Source organism: Phragmites australis, chromosome 17 (assembly GCF_958298935.1).
Source record: "Phragmites australis chromosome 17, lpPhrAust1.1, whole genome shotgun sequence".
NCBI lineage: Eukaryota > Viridiplantae > Streptophyta > Magnoliopsida > Poales > Poaceae > Phragmites > Phragmites australis.
The window spans coordinates 22,745,263-22,764,067 of NC_084937.1; the positions used below are offsets into that span (position 1 = coordinate 22,745,263).

General features: G+C 42.4%; 2 protein-coding genes across 2 annotated transcripts; both read left to right on the forward strand.

Moving 5' to 3' along the window:
- On the forward strand, positions 1-3,438 carry LOC133897453 (putative wall-associated receptor kinase-like 16). The gene is made up of 4 exons (XM_062338186.1): positions 1-503; positions 1,106-1,565; positions 1,660-1,818; positions 2,091-3,438. Exons 1-4 carry the CDS (start codon positions 57-59, stop codon positions 3,263-3,265), a joined length of 2,241 nt encoding a protein of 746 aa, XP_062194170.1. The 5' UTR covers positions 1-56; the 3' UTR covers positions 3,266-3,438.
- A 7,980-nt stretch (positions 3,439-11,418) lies between these two features.
- On the forward strand, positions 11,419-17,226 carry LOC133896975 (O-fucosyltransferase 35-like; the record flags this gene model as incomplete). The annotated part of the gene is made up of 9 exons (XM_062337587.1): positions 11,419-12,030; positions 13,600-13,734; positions 13,826-13,895; positions 13,985-14,055; positions 14,143-14,231; positions 14,315-14,447; positions 14,532-14,764; positions 15,802-16,278; positions 16,452-17,226. Coding segments are annotated over 9 exons (2,022 nt in total), but the record flags the coding sequence as incomplete, so codon positions are not given.
- Between the last annotated feature and the right edge of the window lie 1,579 nt (positions 17,227-18,805).

An 18,805-nucleotide genomic window follows, 5' to 3' on the forward strand; every position in this document is an offset into this window, starting at 1 on the left:
GCAGACAATAATGCCGGCCAGTACGTACCATCTGAATAACTAGCTCGAGCTAGCTGATGATGAAGTATCCTATGCTTCTTCTCTCCATACGCCTTCTGCTCTGCCTTCCGGCCGCCGTCTGGATGCTAGCCGCGGCCGACGTCCCGCCGGCGATGCACCGGCCAGGCTGCAGGACGAGGTGCGGCGACGTCGACATCCCGTACCCGTTCGGCATCGGTGACCAGTGCGCGATGAACCGTGGCTTCAACATCAGCTGCAAGGTCGTCAACGGCATCGCCAGGCCTTTCACGGGGTCGTTCGAGGTGACGAAGATCTCCGTGGCCCACGCCAAAGCTTGGATGAAGGCGAACATCTCCTGGCAGTGTCATGACCCTAAGGCGCGTCAGAAGAAAGGGTCGCAGCATCAGGAAAGGTTCAGCTACAGGCCTTTCCGGTTCTCATATGTGGATAACAAGATTGTCGTCATTGGGTGCACAGACGCCTCTATCTGGGGTCTTTCTGGAGTAAGTGCTTCACATCTTAATTTCCACACATCTCCTAATGATCGGACGTCTAATAACGAGAGAGGTGCGACGAAGAACGTAGCAGGTCAGTGAAGGGGTTGATTTGAGGGCTCCTTTATCGCTGGACTTAGAAGAGATCTTAGAGAGGGAGTGAGGCCGATCCAGCGAAGGAGGTGGGCGCAAAGGTGGAACGGCAAGGCGGCGAGAGCATTGCTGGCCGCGGGCGGCAAGGGACGTCCGATACGGCTGATGGGCTAGTGCCGGGGCGGAGGAGGCAAGAACATTGGGTTAGCGCGGCAGCGTGCCGGAGACTGGTGGAAGAGGGCGGGAGGCAGGGAGGGGCGAGCTCAATTGAGGGGTAGGGGACCGTAAGCGTGAGAGAGTTGTCGAGAGGTTGAAGACGGCCGTGGGGTGTCACTGAAAAAAAAGGTAAAAAAACAGGGGTTGAAATATAGCAACCTCCTAATTTTTATGCTTGAAATAATATGTACGGACCTCTTTTCTTAAAAAAAAACATATATCTCTACACAAGGTCTACCCCACACATGCATGACACCCTCTTATACATGCAAGACTCGCTAACACCACTCTTGTGTCACAAGGATGGAAGAGTATCAACAAGTTGCAGGTCCGCATGCCTTGGTGCTGAAGAACCCAAGAACGGTTTGTGCTCCGGTGCTGGCTGCTGCGAGGCGGATGTCCCAAAAGACCTGGAGGCTTATGGTGCTTTCTTCAGTACTGATATCGTCAACTCCAGCACAACACGGAACCACAGTCCCTGCAGCTATATGGTAGTGATCGAAAAGACAGCGTTCAACTACAGCACCACATATATCTCCTCGACAACGTTCTCGGATGCATACGGAGGTCGAGTCCCAGTTGTGACGGACTGGGCGATTAGGCCGTATACGTGCGAGGTTGTTGCTAGTAGAAAGAACTTGAGTTCCTATGCATGTATCAGCGACAACAGCAAGTGTGCCGATTCCACCAATGGCCAAGGTTACCACTGCAAGTGCTTGGATGGGTATGAAGGCAATCCCTATGTCAAGGACGGATGCAAAGGTTTTCCCTGCTCTCTCGAAGCATGCTAAATGGCAACGAATACGATTCGAAGCAGTATATATATAGTGAAGTGTTGTTGCTAATTTCCTTTCAGATATCGACGAATGCCTCGACAATACTAAATATCCATGCACGGGGGTTTGTCAAAATACACCGGGGAACTTCACCTGTTCATGTCCCCCAGGAAAACAAATGATCAGTGGCGTTTGCAAGGCAAATCAGAAGTCCTCTTCTTGGGTGATGCCTGTCGTAGGTAGGTAGCTCCCAGCTTCAGCAATTGAGATTTAAGAATGTAAATCTGATTGACAGTCATGCTTGATCATGTTCCAAACACGCCCTTATATTAAGTAGTACATTCTTATTATTTCCTCAAATAAATTGGTGATTTTTTATTGGTTGCAAAAAAAACATCTTCACCTTTTCTACAGTGTTCACTTCTGATTCAGATTCTATTGACCTGATTTGTAAACACTTCTTATTTGGACACGACATCATAGTGATCAGTTTGATGAATCATGAATGCAGGCGCAAGTGCTGGTGCAATCGTCTTTGTTATTACCATAGCATGTGCATACTTGATCAAAGAAAGAAGAAAGCCACAGCAGCACATCAAAGAGAGGTATTTCCGGCAACATGGAGGTCTGCTGCTTTTCGAGGAGATTAAATCACAGCAAGGGGTAGCATTTAAAATATTTTCAGAAGAAGAATTGCAAGAAGCCACTGGAAAGTTCAACAAAAAACGAGTAGTGGGTCATGGAGGACATGGAAATGTGTACAAGGGACTTCTCGAAGGCAACGTCGAAGTAGCTATCAAAAGATGCAAGGTAGTTGATGAGCACCACAAGAAAGAATTCGGCAAGGAAATGCTAATCCTTTCTCAGATCAACCACAAGAACATCGTCAAGTTACTTGGCTGCTGCCTCGAAGTGGAGGTCCCCATGCTGGTATACGAGTTCGTCCCGAACGGCACATTGTTCGACCTCATTCATGGCAACCATGGCGGGCATATTTCTTTGGCTACTCGCCTGCAGATTGCCCATCAGTCCGCTGAGGCGCTTGCATACCTGCACTCATGGGCATCCCCGCCAATCCTCCATGGACATGTCAAATCCTCAAACATCCTCATCGACTGCGACTACACCGTGAAAGTCTCTGACTTCAGCGATTCCATCCTAGCACCAACCGATGAGTCGCAGTTCGCCAAATTTGTTCTAGGAACCTATGGGTACCTCGACCCGGAGTACATATGTAGATGCCAATTGACGGACAAGAGCGATGTGTACAGCTTCGGGGTTGTTCTCCTGGAGCTGCTCACACGCAAAAAGCCCTTCAACCTTGAAGGGCCTGAAGATAAGAGGAGCCTAGCATCGAGGTTTATTTCTGTGATGAAGGAAGACAAGCTTGAGGAGATCTTGGACGATCAGATCAAAAACGACGAGAACATAGAGGTTCTCGAAGAGATTGCCGAGTTGGCAAAGCAATGCTTGGATATGCGTGGCGCGAATAGGCCATCGATGAAGGAAATTTCTGAGAGGCTCGATATGTTGAGGAAGGTGATGCAACATCCATGGGCACAGCAGGACCCTGAGCAGATGGAGTCCTTGCTTGGAGAGTCATCCATGGCTATCTCTGAGGTTGTCAACACTGGAAATCTAAGCATCGAGAAGGAAGCTACCGACAGCCTAGAATCGGGACGTTGATCACCGTCTCGACACCTTATAGCGTATGATAGCTTGATTAATATCCCGCCAAACCCTATCATATCATGTCCTTATAATTGCTCTTGTCGTAGCAATAATTTCTCAACTGTGTCAATGATTTGTGTATGACTTACGTGCCGTTATAGGGTTGTATCGTGCTAAAGATGCAGAGTGTAAGGTAACTGTTTCATACTTTCATGCCATCTGTGTACTTGGCCGAGGGCCTTTCAGATTTTATCCACACTGGTAACTGAGCCTGCTTTTTCTGAAACACGATTTTCTTTTCTTTTTTCGCTGTTAGCTCTGTTGGTGTGATCTTGGCTCCCATCATGAGTCAACTGGAAACTGAGTCCTAAAGGGACTACGTCCTTTACTTATGTGTTTTGATCGAAAGCATAATCAATATTTTGATTGCAGTCACACTTCGTGTTGTACCTATATAGATGAAGGGAAGCTCGTGAGGTTGCACTGCGTCAAGACTACCAAACCCTAAGATGATCAGAGAGGCACATACAACGGGGTGAAGACAGCCGCCATTGTTGTCACCACCGACAACTCCTACACAGCCGGCTACTTCGTTCGTGACTGTTGCACCTACGACGACCACTATGCATCTCTAGCCCGAGCCATCATCAAGACCTAATGGTATCTCTGAGATCAGGTATGTGTTTCACGCTTTCGCATTATGGTGTTTGATCTTAGGGCTACTAATTATATTGATTAAGTGAAAAATTAAGGTCTAACAAGGGTATCAGAGCTATACTAGTCCCTAATAAAGCCCAATTAATCATGCTGAATTATGATTGGGTGATGGAAATTAATGTTAATTAGTCTCGGGACAGATGAATTAGTGAAAATTCATGATTATTAGGGCTTAACTACTTACGAACTATTCATATTTAGCTCTAATTATGCTTCGGTCAGTGCAATTACTGACGATTAATGTTGATTAATGTGTTTTTGTTTTAGCTTAGATGGATTAGTTCCACTTATGTTCAATTAAGCTCAGGTTAATATAAATTAGTCTCAAATTGATGATAATTTATTCCTTATGCCTCGGTTTAATGTATTTCACACACACATGTTCATGTTCATGTTTTATGTGTATTAGGCTCGGATTAAGGGCTTTAGGGCAAGAATTAGCTCGAGTTTATTAGTTTTGGGGCTCAGACAACAACTAGAAGGAGGGGATTTGGGAAAATCATGAAACCCTAATGCAAATCCTAAGGAAATCCCCAAACCGGAACCCTAGTTGCGAAATTCCCCAAATTTCACACACAATCCCCAATCTCTAGAGCCATATCCAACAAATTCTACCCAAATCAAGAACCCTAGAGTTGTGGAGAGTGGGTACTCACGTGTTCATGTCGTCGTGGATGAACCGCAGTGTAGACCGCGCGCGGATTTGCCTGTTGACCGCTCGCCACCGCACCATCACCGCTTGCCCTCGCTTGTGTCGGTTCACCAGTGTGCTCCTTTATCGCCGTGCTCGGGTCGTCCTCGCAGGCACCATCGTAGCTCTAACCGATGGAGCCACACATGACCGTGGTCACACGTGTGCTCTGGCAGGTAGGCCCATGGTGGCACCACCTCCATCTTGGCGATGTTTCTTCCTTTCTCTCACCTCTCGCTCTCTCTCTGTCTCATCTTCACCGGCGGTTTGCTCGCTACCGGTGTTTTCTTAGTGTTCGCTGTCGTTTTTGTCTCACTGATCTCGATCGACGCATTTTGAAGAGAGAACAAGGAGAGTGAGGATTAGAATTAGGGTTAGTCACTTGTCGCCAGATGAGTTTTGATCCAGTGATATCAGCAGGCAATCGTTGGATCTAGATGGAGGGCCAAGATTTGATGAACCGGCGTGGGCGTGTTGGCTGTCGTCTTGCGCTGATCGGGCTGAAGTTCGCACTTGTGGGCTGGCGCATAATGCATATGGAGGTCGGGCCGCCAGATGGTGTCTGGGCCGCCATCGTGCAAATGGGCTCCGCGTATGGGGAGAGGCCAGCAAAAATGTTTTGGGCCGCCATCGTGGCTCTGGGCCATAATGTGCGACTTGAAGACCGGCTGGGCCGATTTTAAATTCTTTGTGCTTCTTTTATCTATAAAATTTTTCCAGTGAAATTTTTAAGGTTTTATTTTTATACACTGGATTAATTAATGATAATGGTCCATAAATAAATAATTCTTTTAACGTACCAAAATGTTAGGTTACTTTTTTGAAGTAACTTTTTTCAGTGATTTATAATGTTTTTCTTTCATGCACTAGAATTTTTTATGATAATAGCTCAACTAAATAATGTATAATGTAAAACAAAATTCATGATGGCCTAAATAAATAATGTTTAATGCACTATATTTTTTCCAGTGAACTAGGTGTTTTTCTTTTATGCACTTATTTAATTAACTGATGAGGCCCAAATCATGATATTTTATACATAAAAATAATATTTCTCTGGATAAATTGGAACCAACGAGAAAATTTATTTAGAGAATTTTGATGTGTTACCAACGTTATTTGCGATCATGTGCTAAATTTATGATTATATTTTATGAAGGTGCATAATTACTTTCTGACCAATGTTGATTATAATTATGTATCACTTATGTATTTATTAAAGATTCTTTTCTATTTTCTACCCAATGGTGATACAGACTGGAATTGAACTTTTGCATGTTTTTAATCAGACCAACGTAGGGTTATCTTTATGCAAATATCTCTTCATGTTCTAATTAGGCCCAATTTTTTCTTCCGCTCTTAACACTTCTACCGTTGCCGCCACAATTGATGGCATTAAGCAACACACAAGAAGTATTTTTTTCATGCTTGGAAAGCAAAAGTAATAGTTGTCCTTTGCGTTTTGGACCTTGATTATACACTCAGGGTTGACGCTCCCATTACTCCCGCCATTGGCATGGAGAATTATGATAAACTTTAGAAAACTTATGATGCTATTACTAAGAAGTGGAAGCGGTCAAATCGTTCTTCTCTAATAGTTACAAAGAACTCTATATCGATTGGAATAAGAGGAGCATCCCTGACTCTGATACTGCTAAGACATACATGACGTTCATAAAGGATCCATTTAAATGCACCACCAAGATTTATGTTAGTACGCTTAGAACTAAGTATGATAGGTCCAATAGTTATAAGAGAGTATATTATGATGATGACTGACTTGATTGACAAGCTCAAGGGCATGGACATGGAGATCTCTGATGTTTTTCTTGTATATTTTATTATGACATCTATACCTCTTGATTTTATTCCATTTAAGATCAATTACAATACTATGAAGGGGAAGTGGACCATGGGCAACTTGATCGCGATGTGTGTCCAAGAAGAGGAGAGGTTGAGGATAAAAATAAAGATTATATGCATCACGTTAGCGGCTACAACAAGTGAAAATTCCAAAGGGGGTATAAATTTAAGAAAAAACTTCATTAATAATGTTTTTATGTTTCTTCTATGAGGAGGAAACTTACTTTAGTTTTTTCGTTAGATGATTATAGTTATTAATATAATTTTGGAGACAATTATTGTATCATTAAGTTCAAATTCAGAAATTATTTGTCTTGTTTTCTCTGAATGAATTCTTGATATCTCTAAATACCTGTGATGTGAATAATGAGACTTATTCGGAACTGTGGCAGTGTCTTTTTTACCACGTTTCGAGGGAGGAGAATAGAGCATCTTATTAAGGAAGTGGTTCTTCACCCTTTAAACTCCTCTAACTTTGACCATTGCATAAATGAGGAGGAGCTATTGAGGTTTTTAAATTCCTAATGAAGCATCTAACGATGAGCCTAAACACAATCCCAGAATATCTCAACTCGTATAAAGAATGTTCTCCTAAATAGCTTAATGCCATGAAGATTGAATTAAAGTCTCTAAGCAATAAAGATGAACGAGACTTAGTAGAAATTCCCGACTGAGCTAAAACAGTAGACTGTAAATGGATCTACAAAACAAAGTCTGACTCTATGAGAAACATCAAAAAGTTCAAAGAAATGCTCAAAGAGAAGGGCTTTACTATAATAAAACTCAACTAATGATTCTTTTCATTTTGGTTCAAATCGTAAGAAAATTGATAACTGCATTTAAGTAAAGTTTAGAAGGGAAAAAATTCCCTATCTTAGTTATAAGAAGGATTTTGGTGAAGCTTCTTACGTCATTTATAATGATATTCACAGAGATAATTCCAAAGACATATATTGACAAAATACTAAAGAAATATAATATGTATAAGTGCTCTGCCTCACATGCTCCTAATGTAAATAGCAATAAGTTTGGAACATTTTAATATGCAATGTTCGAGAAACCACTATAAAATTGAACAGATGAAGTCAGTTCCTTATATTTCAGCTCTCATAAGCATTATTTACGCACTCTAATTTAGTTTTCGTAACCAGATGCTTGACATATATTAGTCAAATCTAGAACTTGACATCTGAAAAATCATTAAGAAAGTCATTTACTATTTGTAAGGCACTAAGCACTATATGCTTATATTTAAAATCCATTGCGAGGTGTGTGGATACTAAGAAATCCACGACAGTTTATATCATCACTCTCACTAGATGAGCTATCTCATGGAAAATCTCCAAATAGACACTTATGACATTGTCAACGATGCAAATTGAACTTGTAGTATATTCTGAGACTACCAGACTGGTTGTATGACTAAAAACTTATGATTATGTTATCCTAGAATTTAGAATATAAAACAGCATTATGAAACAATTTATGTTATATTTAGTTTCTATATGAGTAACAATAAGTCGAGGATGCTGTCAAACACATCGACATTAAGTATTATATTGTAAAAGATAGAATTCAGTATCAAACAATCAATATTAAGCTGTGAAGAATGATGGTGTCTGTCGGAGGATTAACTCCTGTCGCAGGGATCCCGAGAGACCCTTTTTTAGAGGTTCGGCCGGGGGGATGATCCTGAATAAGTTCGTCGGAGAAATAAAAGGGAATGAATGCAACGGCCGGTGGTGGGGGTGTTGACCTAGTGCAAGAAGAAGTAAATGCACCGGAATTTCGACAGGTTCGGACCGCACGGGTGCGTAATACCCTACTCTTGTATGAATGCTATAACTGTCCTGAGGAAGTCCCTTGAGGATGTTGCTGGTTACAAGAATACGGGCCTATCTAAGATCTTGAGGCTCCTTGTTCTTCAGCTAAGACTGAGCTCAGCCTTCCTCACAGTGTTCTCTTGTGCTGTGTTCTTTGTGTCTACTCTCGGTCTCTGTTTTGCTATTCTTCGTCTCTACTTCCTTCTCTCGTCGTTGGTCGGTCGGGTGCTTCTGTGTCGCCGGCTGCTTTAAGTACTCGCCAGCCACAACATGCCCCGAACGGAAGGAGAGAGCTCGAGTTTCGAGACGCCATAAATGGAGAGGGCGTCATCATTTCTTCTGGGCGAGGTGACCGGGGGTGAAAAATGCGTCGTACACCCGGTCGCCCGTCACCATAAATGCCCTGGCAACGGGCGCCGTGGAGAGGGCCCACCGGGCAGCCGCAGAGCAACCCGGCGTGCTCGCCCTGTCTTGTTCCCCTGCCACAGCAGCGCGGCAGACGGAACGCCTTGATCCTTACGACGTTATTCCGAGACAAGCTGGATGGCACGGGACGAGACCCGTGCAATTAATGACCCCACGCCCCTCTGCCAAAACATGGCAGGAACTGACGCTGAGCGCGGCGAGAGTAGTTGGAGGTGTCAGGCCACGCACGCTCATTAAATGCGGCCTCGGACCTCTGACTGGTTGGCACCTCATCGGCAGGCCCCTCGGGGGTCTTTCTGGGTCATCGGGGTACCGAGTGCTCTGGGGTACTATTCACATCCCCGAGCACTCTCTCCCGAGAATGCCTATCCTTGTCCTCGGAGTGCCGGGTGCTCGGGGGTACTGTTCACCTCCCCGAGCACTTTCTCTCGAGCACTCTTGCACGGACCCTCGAGGAACCGAGTGCTCGAGGGCTGCCGCGCGCAGCCTCGAGCACTCTCTCCCGAGCACTCTTGTACGAATCCTCGGGGAACCGAGTGCTCGGGCGCTGCCGCATGCAGCCCCGAGCACTCTCTCCCGGAACTTAGCTCTTCTGATCGTCGGGGGACTAGGGTGCTCGGGAGTGACCGTACACCTCCCCGAGCACTTTCTTCCCGGTACTTGGATTCCGTGGATCATCGGGGAACTGGGGTACTCGGGGGGCCACCGACCGTGGCCCCGAGCACCTTCTCCCGAGACTTGACCTTTTCTCATCCTACAGGAGAGACCTCGCGGGATGGCGCCATGTGGCGGATGGTTGGCCTGGCCTCGGGATTCGAGGACCTCTTGTTCCTGATACACCGACAATGTCCTAAGAGGAGGATGAATTAGGACACGTAAAAATTAATAGCTCCATAAACTTTACAAGATAAACATATTTTAATTTTGTGCTCTAAATTTATCTAATATATCTATTTTACAGCTCAAGTGGATTGTAACTTACTCTAGCAAGTAAAATTGTAAATATGTAAATGAGCAAACGTAAATAAGGTAGAGAGATAAATTCAGTATAATAAACTTTTATCATATATTATTGATGACACACAAGTCACTTCTAGTCCATGTTAAAATTTTACAAAAGATATATTCATAATCACTAAGTCTATTTTAATCACGACTCTCGATCTACTGGGCATGTTTGTTTGAGTTTCTGCTTTTGAGCTTTTCTGAAAAGTTGTGTTTTTGGTTTGTCTGAAAAGCTATTTTTAGAAATAGGCTGTTGGCGTTTATAATAAATTTTTGGTTTCTCAGCACATAGTTTCTCAGAAAAGCATATCTCAGCGAGCTTCTCAGTTTTAGCTCATTTTTCTCAGAAGCAAGCTTCTGACTTATCTAAAGATCACTTCTCCAAAATCCTATTTATTTTGACTTCTAACGATAACAGAAACAGAACCAGAACCCAAAAAAAAACAAACAGGGCCAATCATCCAGACAGGGCTCTTCCGGTGAGAGGTCACGGCTCTTCCGGTGACGAGCCAAACGCGGGAAGCAGATCACAACAGCCAAGCATGTGAGCCCGGACGCCCACACATTCTCTCCCGATTCTGACGTAGAAAATAATTCGCAAGATCTTTTTAAATACTTATTTTCAGAGGGGAAGTACACTAGCACATTCGCCTCTATGTGAAGACCACGAGCACATTCCCTTCGACCGACGATTGATAATTTAAAATATTCTTTTTTTAGAAAATAATTTTAAAAGATCTCGTTCAGCAATAATTGACCGCAATAGTACTGCCGAATTCTCACGAGCTCGGATCCAGAGGGGAAAAACAACTGAAAAGGGGATACAAGAACCAGATCCACGCGACGGCCACGCGAGAGCTTCGCTTGCACGTCAGAAAGTAAACAGCTCCAAAAAGTAAACGCCCCTGCGTTCGTCCCGTGCAGTGCAGCCCATTTGCCAAAAGAAAATCAAGAACACCGGCCGTAAACTGTGGTTGTTTGGATCACAGATATTACGCATACCACGTGCCGGCGTCAGAGTTTGAAATATTATTGGTAACCATTTGATTATTATAGTTACGGAATGATTCGGTTGGAACCATATTCATAAACTAAGTCATAAACTAAGTGTTTACTGATCAAATTCAAATTTAAAATTAAAAAAAATAAATTTGATCAATTTTTATTAAATTTCACTGAATTACTATACAATTATTGTGATTACCGTCGCCGTACGATTTTTGAAGGTAAAACATATTTGTAAACCAGGGCCCACCGCCGCCCGCGTCCAAATGGCAAGACCTCGCCATGTCTGTCCGTTTTCGAATGTCCATCTTTCCTTCTTGATCATGATGGTCTGACTTCATTTTAAGAATTGTCTAATCTTTAATTGTCATTTAAGATTAAATCTTAATTTTACTGACGTTCACGTTTTCAATGATATACAAATTTTTTCGGTTTGATAAGTATTTTAATATTTTACTGTTAATTATATAATATTTTTAATTAGTTATATAATATTTTTCAGTTCGGTGTAAAGTCAGGTGACTTCGAAACGCTGATCTCCTATTCTCCTCCCCTCCCACTACGCGCCTCACTTCGTCCCGTCTCCACGAGACCACGACCTCACTCTGCTGCCTCACTTGCCCGCCGAGCTGCATTAATGGCGCTCCTCCCCTGATTTAGCCATAATAGCAGCAGCAATACAAGTAACAAGAGCAGGTGGGAACCGGAAGGCTAGCGGCAACTCGGGACTTGGGGAGCTTCACCACGTGGGGTACCAGCCCATGCACGGCAGCGGCGGCACAGCCGGGTCCTCAGGCGGCAGCGGCGGTGGCGACCACCTGCACCACCACCCGCGCCTGCACAGCCCCCGCATGGCCGCCGGCGGCTCGATGACCCGCCGGGCCAACTCGTTCAAGCGCGGCGGCCTGGGCGGCGAGATCGAGCTCCAGATCGGCTCCCCGCGCTCGCCGCGGAGCGACGGGTTCGGGAGCCCGCCTGCCGAGTCCGGGGAGCCGTCCGGTAGTGGAGCGGCCGGCGGCCTCCACCACCATCAGAACCAGCAGCACCAGCACCTCCGGTTCCGCCTCTTCAAGCGGCCGGGCTCCAGCGGCGGCGCTGTCGAGGTCGGGCTGGGGATCCGGGAGAGGAGGAAGCTCGGGAACATGCTGTTCCTCGCGTTCTGCGGCGTGTGCCTGCTCCTTGGCATCGGCAAGATCTGGGCAGGCGGGTGGTTCGCGCTGCCCGGCGACGAGAGAGACGCCGATTTGCAGGTACGGTGAACGGGAACTTTTCTGCAATTTCAACTGCTATTTCGCATTTTTTTTTAATTATTCTGCATCAACAGCACGTGGTGTTTGAGGAAAGTTGCAGTTATCACTGAAATGTTTAATCCGAACTTCTCATGGTCAATCAGTGATGCTCTACGCCTACTAGTTCTGCAAGTTACTTGCAAGTTCGGTGGACTCGTAACAGAAAGCATTTGCGATTCTCTGAATTCATCTGTCACTTTGTATAGATTTTAAGATCCTTGGCGTTCCCAATTATAACATTGCAGTTTGGCCATCCTAGTATCGTATTTTCAACTGTAATTTCGCGTTGTGAACAGAACAGCAAGAGTTGAAAGAGAAATCTTATGGAGCCTGCATTCTGTTTTGATCCTTTTTGTTTGGATATTAGACATTAGTGCAACAAGCTGGACAGCTTTAAGACGTTAGTTACATGCAATGCTTGAAGACACTGGGCTAGAGAAAATGGTCTGGTTGAGGAACTGTTAGGTTGAAGTTATTTGTATCCTACTATCCTTCTATGGAACTTCTCAGATAGGGATCTATTAGATGACATTTGCACTTTTAGGACAGTTCCTCATTTGCTGGAGTCCTTTACTAGTTGGCTTACTAAGGGCATGTTTGTTTCAGACTGCTTTTGGCTTTTGCTTCTGTCAGAAGCTCAGAAGCTAGAAGGCTAAACAAACGGATTTGCTAGCCTGCTTCTGAGGAAATGAATTAGAAGCTGAGAAGATAGCTGAGAGTAGCTTTTCTAAGAAGTAGTGTACTGAGAAACCAAAAAATGTTGTAAAATCCAACAACTAAAATCCAAAAGTAGCTTTTCAGAAAAACCAAAAGCACAGCTTTTCAGAGAAGCCAAAAGCAGAAACCCAAACAAACAGGCCCTAAAAAAACCATGGTTTTGGTGCTTGTGGCTGTTGGCACTTGGCAGTTGGTTGCTGTAGAATATAGGATCTTGTGGTTTACTCAACTTGGGCAGAATACTTTGTTCATTCACCTTCGTTCTCTTCTCTCAGGGTACCCCCAAGGTCCCATTTACACATTGTTTTCTTGGTCATGGTCCTTACATGATCTAGGTATGCATATGGTAGCTAATATGATTAACCTGTGATCTGATTATTACAGTGATAATCTTCTCCTTATTGACCATAGCAAGCACCAACCTTCTTGTTACTTGTCACCATTAACTGGAGCAGTGCCCTAATCTCGCTATTTAGTCAACAATTTAGCCAATGTTGATTTTTCTAGACAGAATAATTTGATTTGATTAATAACTGATTTTCAGAAATTTTGCTTCTAAGCTTTTGTAATTAATCCTTTACTATAGCTCAAATTATTCATTATATATTGTCCGAGCATAAAAATAGTTTATTTTTTTCAGTCATGTTATGCATATTACAATCTTATTTGATTGTTTCAACAGTTCATGAAGTTTATATGGCCTGGGCATACCTACATTTAATCCCAAATTATTGTATGATCTAGATAATACATTTAGGAAATAGAAGCTTCAGCATTATAATGTAAATTGGCTGCATTTGTACATGTTTCTAGGTTCTCTCTGTCTCCTCCAGTGATAAAAGGCATCAAGTTGATCGTCACTTAGGATACATGGGAGAAAAAGAGAGTGACAGGACGTTGATGACAGTGGAATCTAGCATTGGTGGAAGAGAAGACAGTGTGGCTGAGGCTAGTAGTATATCCCTGCCTAGACCTGTCCTTTGGTTGACAATCAATTTATGAAAAGTAACACTTTTTTTTTTGTTGGTGCTTCATGTAGGCCTCTGATGTCTGGTCTCAGCCAAGCAGTACAAATTTCAGACAATGCATTGTTTCAAACTCTCATAAAAGTAAGTTGGTTTGTATGGCACTAATACATATTTGGTCTTTCGTGTGACCTTTCTTAATTTGATGTAGTCTCTTCTTATTAATTTTGTAGAGCAAGATTCTCACACAAATGGCTACATTCTCATAAATGCAAATGGAGGTTTGAATCAAATGAGATTTGGGGTGTGATTTACTATCCTATAGATTGATTTTGGATTACCATGTGTGTTCTATGGCTGAAATCTGATGGTGCCATTTTCCATGTTGCAGATATGCGACATGGTTGCTGTTGCTAAGATCCTGAATGCGGCGCTGGTTCTTCCTTCACTTGATCATGCATCCTACTGGGCAGATGACAGGTTGGGCTCATTATCCCTAGCTCACTATAGGCTTGTTAATCAATGAAGTCATAATACTCATTCTTGTTTCCTCTATTCATTAGTGAATTTAAGGACCTTTTCAATTGGAGGCACTTCATTGAGTCACTAAAAGAAGACATCGATATTGTTGAAATGCTGCCCCCTAAATACAGTCATACTGAGCCTCTGGCTAAAGCCCCGATATCTTGGTCCAAGGTTGAAACTGGATTTCTAACGATATTTTACATTGACATATGATGAAAAGTTGAAAACGCTCACTCAGTGTTTTATTCGGGGCAGGTGAACTATTACAGAGATGAAATCCTCCCTCTTTTGAAGAAACACAAAGTCATTTACTTCACTCATACAGATTCTCGCCTAGCGAACAATGGCCTTCCTAGTTATATTCAGAAATTAAGATGCCGAGTTAACTATAGATCTTTGAAGTATTCTCACACAATTGAAGATCTTGGTGCTACCTTAGTTTCGAGGATGCGCCAGGATGGAAGCCCATATCTTGCTCTCCATCTAAGGTAAGATATATGCTCCTACCTTCATTTCATGATGCTTCTGTTTGCAATTATTTTTACTGTCATTTTCTTTGCCTTATTTCTCTTACTGTGGCATTTTTTTTTCTTAATTATGACACTTGTAGCTGTAGTTTTATTATGTCCAACATAGCAAGATTGAGATATTATTTTTTCTATCTCCAAAGTATAGATGATATATGAGCTTGCTTTGTATCAATAAATTACGTAAAACATGTTTTTATAATGCAAGCACAAATGGAATTATTATGCTGCGTCTCTTTAAACAAAAGATAAGTGAGCTTGTGAACCTGCAAATGCGCGAATCTCATTGTAATGACAGTTTTATAAATAAATAAAAAACTCGACGACGGGGCAGACAGCCCCCCCGCTTTTTAAAATAAGGAGATGCAAGGCTCGAACCCGGGCTGACATAGCGAGACTGAGCTCAGCTAACCGTCGCACCGCGAGAGCGCTTGCGTAATGACAGTTTTATTGATAAATTAAATTGCATATGCAAGTCAAATGGTAAATTATCTTAAACATGTGCACTACTTGCCAGACATTTCATGAAACCACTTATCAAGGAAGTTCTAATTGTTTCAGTCATCAATATTGTTAATTTGTTTTATGAAATGTGAGCCATAACTTCTTGGGACTACGGCAACAAATAATGCTACAGAACTATGGTGCCAAATTTCTGAAGGTTTTGAGCTACACCAAGCCTCTTACGGTGCTAACGGTCAGTCGAGCACGGTTTCACTGAGCCGGCCTGGGTTCGAGGCTTGGCATCCTCTTAATGAAATCCCCCAGGAGGACGTCCTCCTCCTCGGTGCTCTTTTTTTTTTTTTAAGGTTTTGAGCTATGTTGTTGCTCAAGTGAAGAAAAATCTTCTCTTCAAATCCTAGAAATAAACCATACTAAATCACATTACTACTGAACTCTTTCTAGCTGCACCTGGCAGCACAAAGAAATTTGGAATGACGATACTTTCAAGGCTTTGCCCATTTGATCAATGTGTGTTTATTTTTCATGTTTTGCAGGTATGAGAAGGATATGCTAGCTTTTACTGGTTGCAGCCATAGCTTGACATCAGAAGAAGAGGAGGAATTGCGAAAGATGCGTTATGAGGTCGGTCACTGGAAAGAGAAAGAAATCAACGGAACTGAGAGAAGAAGTTTGGGTGGCTGTCCCTTGACTCCAAGGGAAACTTCACTTTTACTCAAAGGATTGGGTTTCACACGTAGCACCAGAATTTACTTGGTTGCTGGTGAAGCTTTTGGCAATGGAAGCATGAAAGGACTGGTGGATGATTTTCCCAATATTTATTCTCATTCTACACTGGCAACAGAAGATGAACTTGCACCCTTCCAAAACCATCAGAATATGCTTGCTGGTCTTGACTATATTGTGGCTCTACAGAGTGATGTATTTGTTTACACTTACGATGGAAATATGGCAAAAGCTGTACAAGGCCATCGACGTTTTGAGAACTTCAGGAAGACGATTAACCCAGATAGGTAACACCTTTTCCTTTTAGAAGTGCAATCTTTTACGATCTTTTCTCTTCAACACCCGATGACCCGATAGCCTAGACATGTGTTACAGAGAAGTAGCAGTACAAATTCTTCCAAATAGTATTTGTACTCAGTTCTTTTTTCTTCTTCCGAATATCTGATTCTTTGTCTTGCAGGATGAGTTTTGTGACCCTGGTAGATGAATTTGATGAAGGAAGGGTGCCTTGGGAGATTTTCAGCTCAGAAGTGAAAAGATTGCACAAAGATCGAATAGGTGCTCCATATTTTAGGGAGCCTGGAGAATTCCCAAAGCTAGAAGAGTCTTTCTTTGCAAATCCCTTGCCTGGCTGTATATGTGAGAAACATAGCGAGGAATGAAGATATAGTAGCGCTGATGATTCTTTCCCAGCCGCACCTCCTAAGTCAGAAAATATAGGTCTCTGCAGTCTGCAGCCTGCCAGATGCGACTTGCAGTGTTGTTGAGTCATGATCATTGAATTTGTTTTGATGACAGTTGAGACACAGGGCACTGGAACATTTATTTTCAGGTTCATCCTTTACTAAGTTCACTGCACGAAGAATTGCGGATTTTCTGCTCCTGCGAAGCCCATGGCAGCTGTTAATCAATTTCCACACAACCAGAGCATGTGGGAAGTTATGCCTACGACACGTGCTGCACACGGTACATAAAAGGTGTATACACTGGAGGAGATTATGTTGAGGGCTTTCTGGTACGTCTCTTATTTGTAACTAGCCGAATTGCTTATCCAATTGCGCAGCTAGATTTGGAAATACAATATTATATAAACTCTAATGTCTGATTCGGCTACATAGTTATAAATTCTGATTCTTTTGTATACGGTCCTAGTTCATATACTCGGAGAATAATACAGTTTGAACTTGTTATACAATTGTAGCAGCTATAGCATCTATCCGACTAATCTGCATTAACTTGGACTCACAAGATGAGTGTCATTGATCACTCCCTTGCCATCTCGATTTTTTTTTAATATTATTGTGTTAATTTTTCACTCTACAAGCGAATATTGTGGTTCACTTCTATAGATTGTATATAGTAACTTGCATCTAACTCCCTCTAGTCACAAAAACTTACCTTTTGGACAAGATCCTGTCAAATTTTTGAAACTTTCGAAGACTGTCATTTTCAAAACGTCATATTTTTTTACTGGAGGGAGTATTTTATCACAAATTAAAACGGAATTATGTCATTACAATTTGGATTTGCTGCAATTTTATCCAACCATGTTGCTATTTTTTCCCTCTACCTAGCTAGACCTCGTGGAAAACGAAAGTTGGTCTGCGGCTATAGGAAAAAACAAGTGCAGATTTTGTGGATCTGATGCTAATTACTTCGTCCGTTATTTTTATTTCATGCTTTAGATTTATGCGTGCTATCAAGAAGAAAACGAAAGATGATTTAGATTTATGCGTGCTATCAAGAAGAAAACGAAAGATGATCATATGCCCATGCTAAAGTTATGCATTCTACCATCTCATTAAATTTGTTTATCTTAAATTACCAACTGTGACCAATGAGCAAATAGATTTAGCCTTCTAAATTGTAGTCCGCGTTAAATAAGCGGCTGATGCACTTCACGAGAGTGTATGTATGTTTCTTCATGAAAGCATACAACATCAAATGAAAAAATATTAAATATCAAACTAAAAATAATATATGAACATATATTATAGCTTTTGCAATTTTCTTCTTTTAAAATGCATATTTACAAACTGTGCGCTTGCTAAAGTTCTGCTAGCAGCATATACGGAGTATGAGAGAAGACTCCGTTAATTAAGCACATATGAACGGGCTGCTCCTATGGCTTCATCCCATGCTGTCGACCGGTTCTGACCTCGATAATCTCCTCGCCCAGGTGAGCGGCAACAAGATCCCAGCAGCATTTGTAGAGGTCCAACAATTTTTATTGATCTTAGATGAATAGATTCGAGTCATTCGACCCAAGTTCATATATCATTCTTGAATTCGTTACCGAACCCAATCCACTAGATATTAGGTGCTGTGAGAGGTGTCGCGGCCAATGGAACAAGACCTGCTTCTCGATCGGATTAATCACTAAATGATAAATACTACTCGTATTCTCTCATGCCCGAAACAGATCGCTGTCTTAGATGAACAGAACAGATCGGTTTGAGCTCGTGCTGAAAGCTGAAGCCGCTGTGCCAAACTTGTTCACAGTTTTGCTGTGCACGTGCATTTCTCGTCCGGGGCGTCTCCGCACTGGAAAAATAATTACCACTAATTAAGTGTCCATGCGTTACAATAAAAACACAAATATTATATACGGTAATATCAAACGTAAACTCAATGTTAGATTTTAGATGGATCGAAAAAAGTAGGAGATTATTTGTTAATTTTTTTTCTAATATGTTTATTTATTTTCATTAATAAAACGGGTTCTATATTTGTATTTAGTAACGAGACGGAGGGGATGAAGGATAAGGACGTATAGTAAAAGTGATTAAATTATTTAAATTTTATGAGTTTTTA

Excerpts from the sequence above, each read along its gene's own strand:
- LOC133897453 (XM_062338186.1), top strand. The coding sequence starts at position 57 with ATGATGAAGTATCCTATGCTTCTTCTCTCCATACGCCTTCTGCTCTGC. Across the intron at positions 1,566-1,659 it reads TGTCAAGGACGGATGCAAAG|ATATCGACGAATGCCTCGAC; the intron begins GTTTTCCCTGCT and ends ATTTCCTTTCAG. Across the intron at positions 1,819-2,090 it reads TTGGGTGATGCCTGTCGTAG|GCGCAAGTGCTGGTGCAATC; the intron begins GTAGGTAGCTCC and ends TCATGAATGCAG.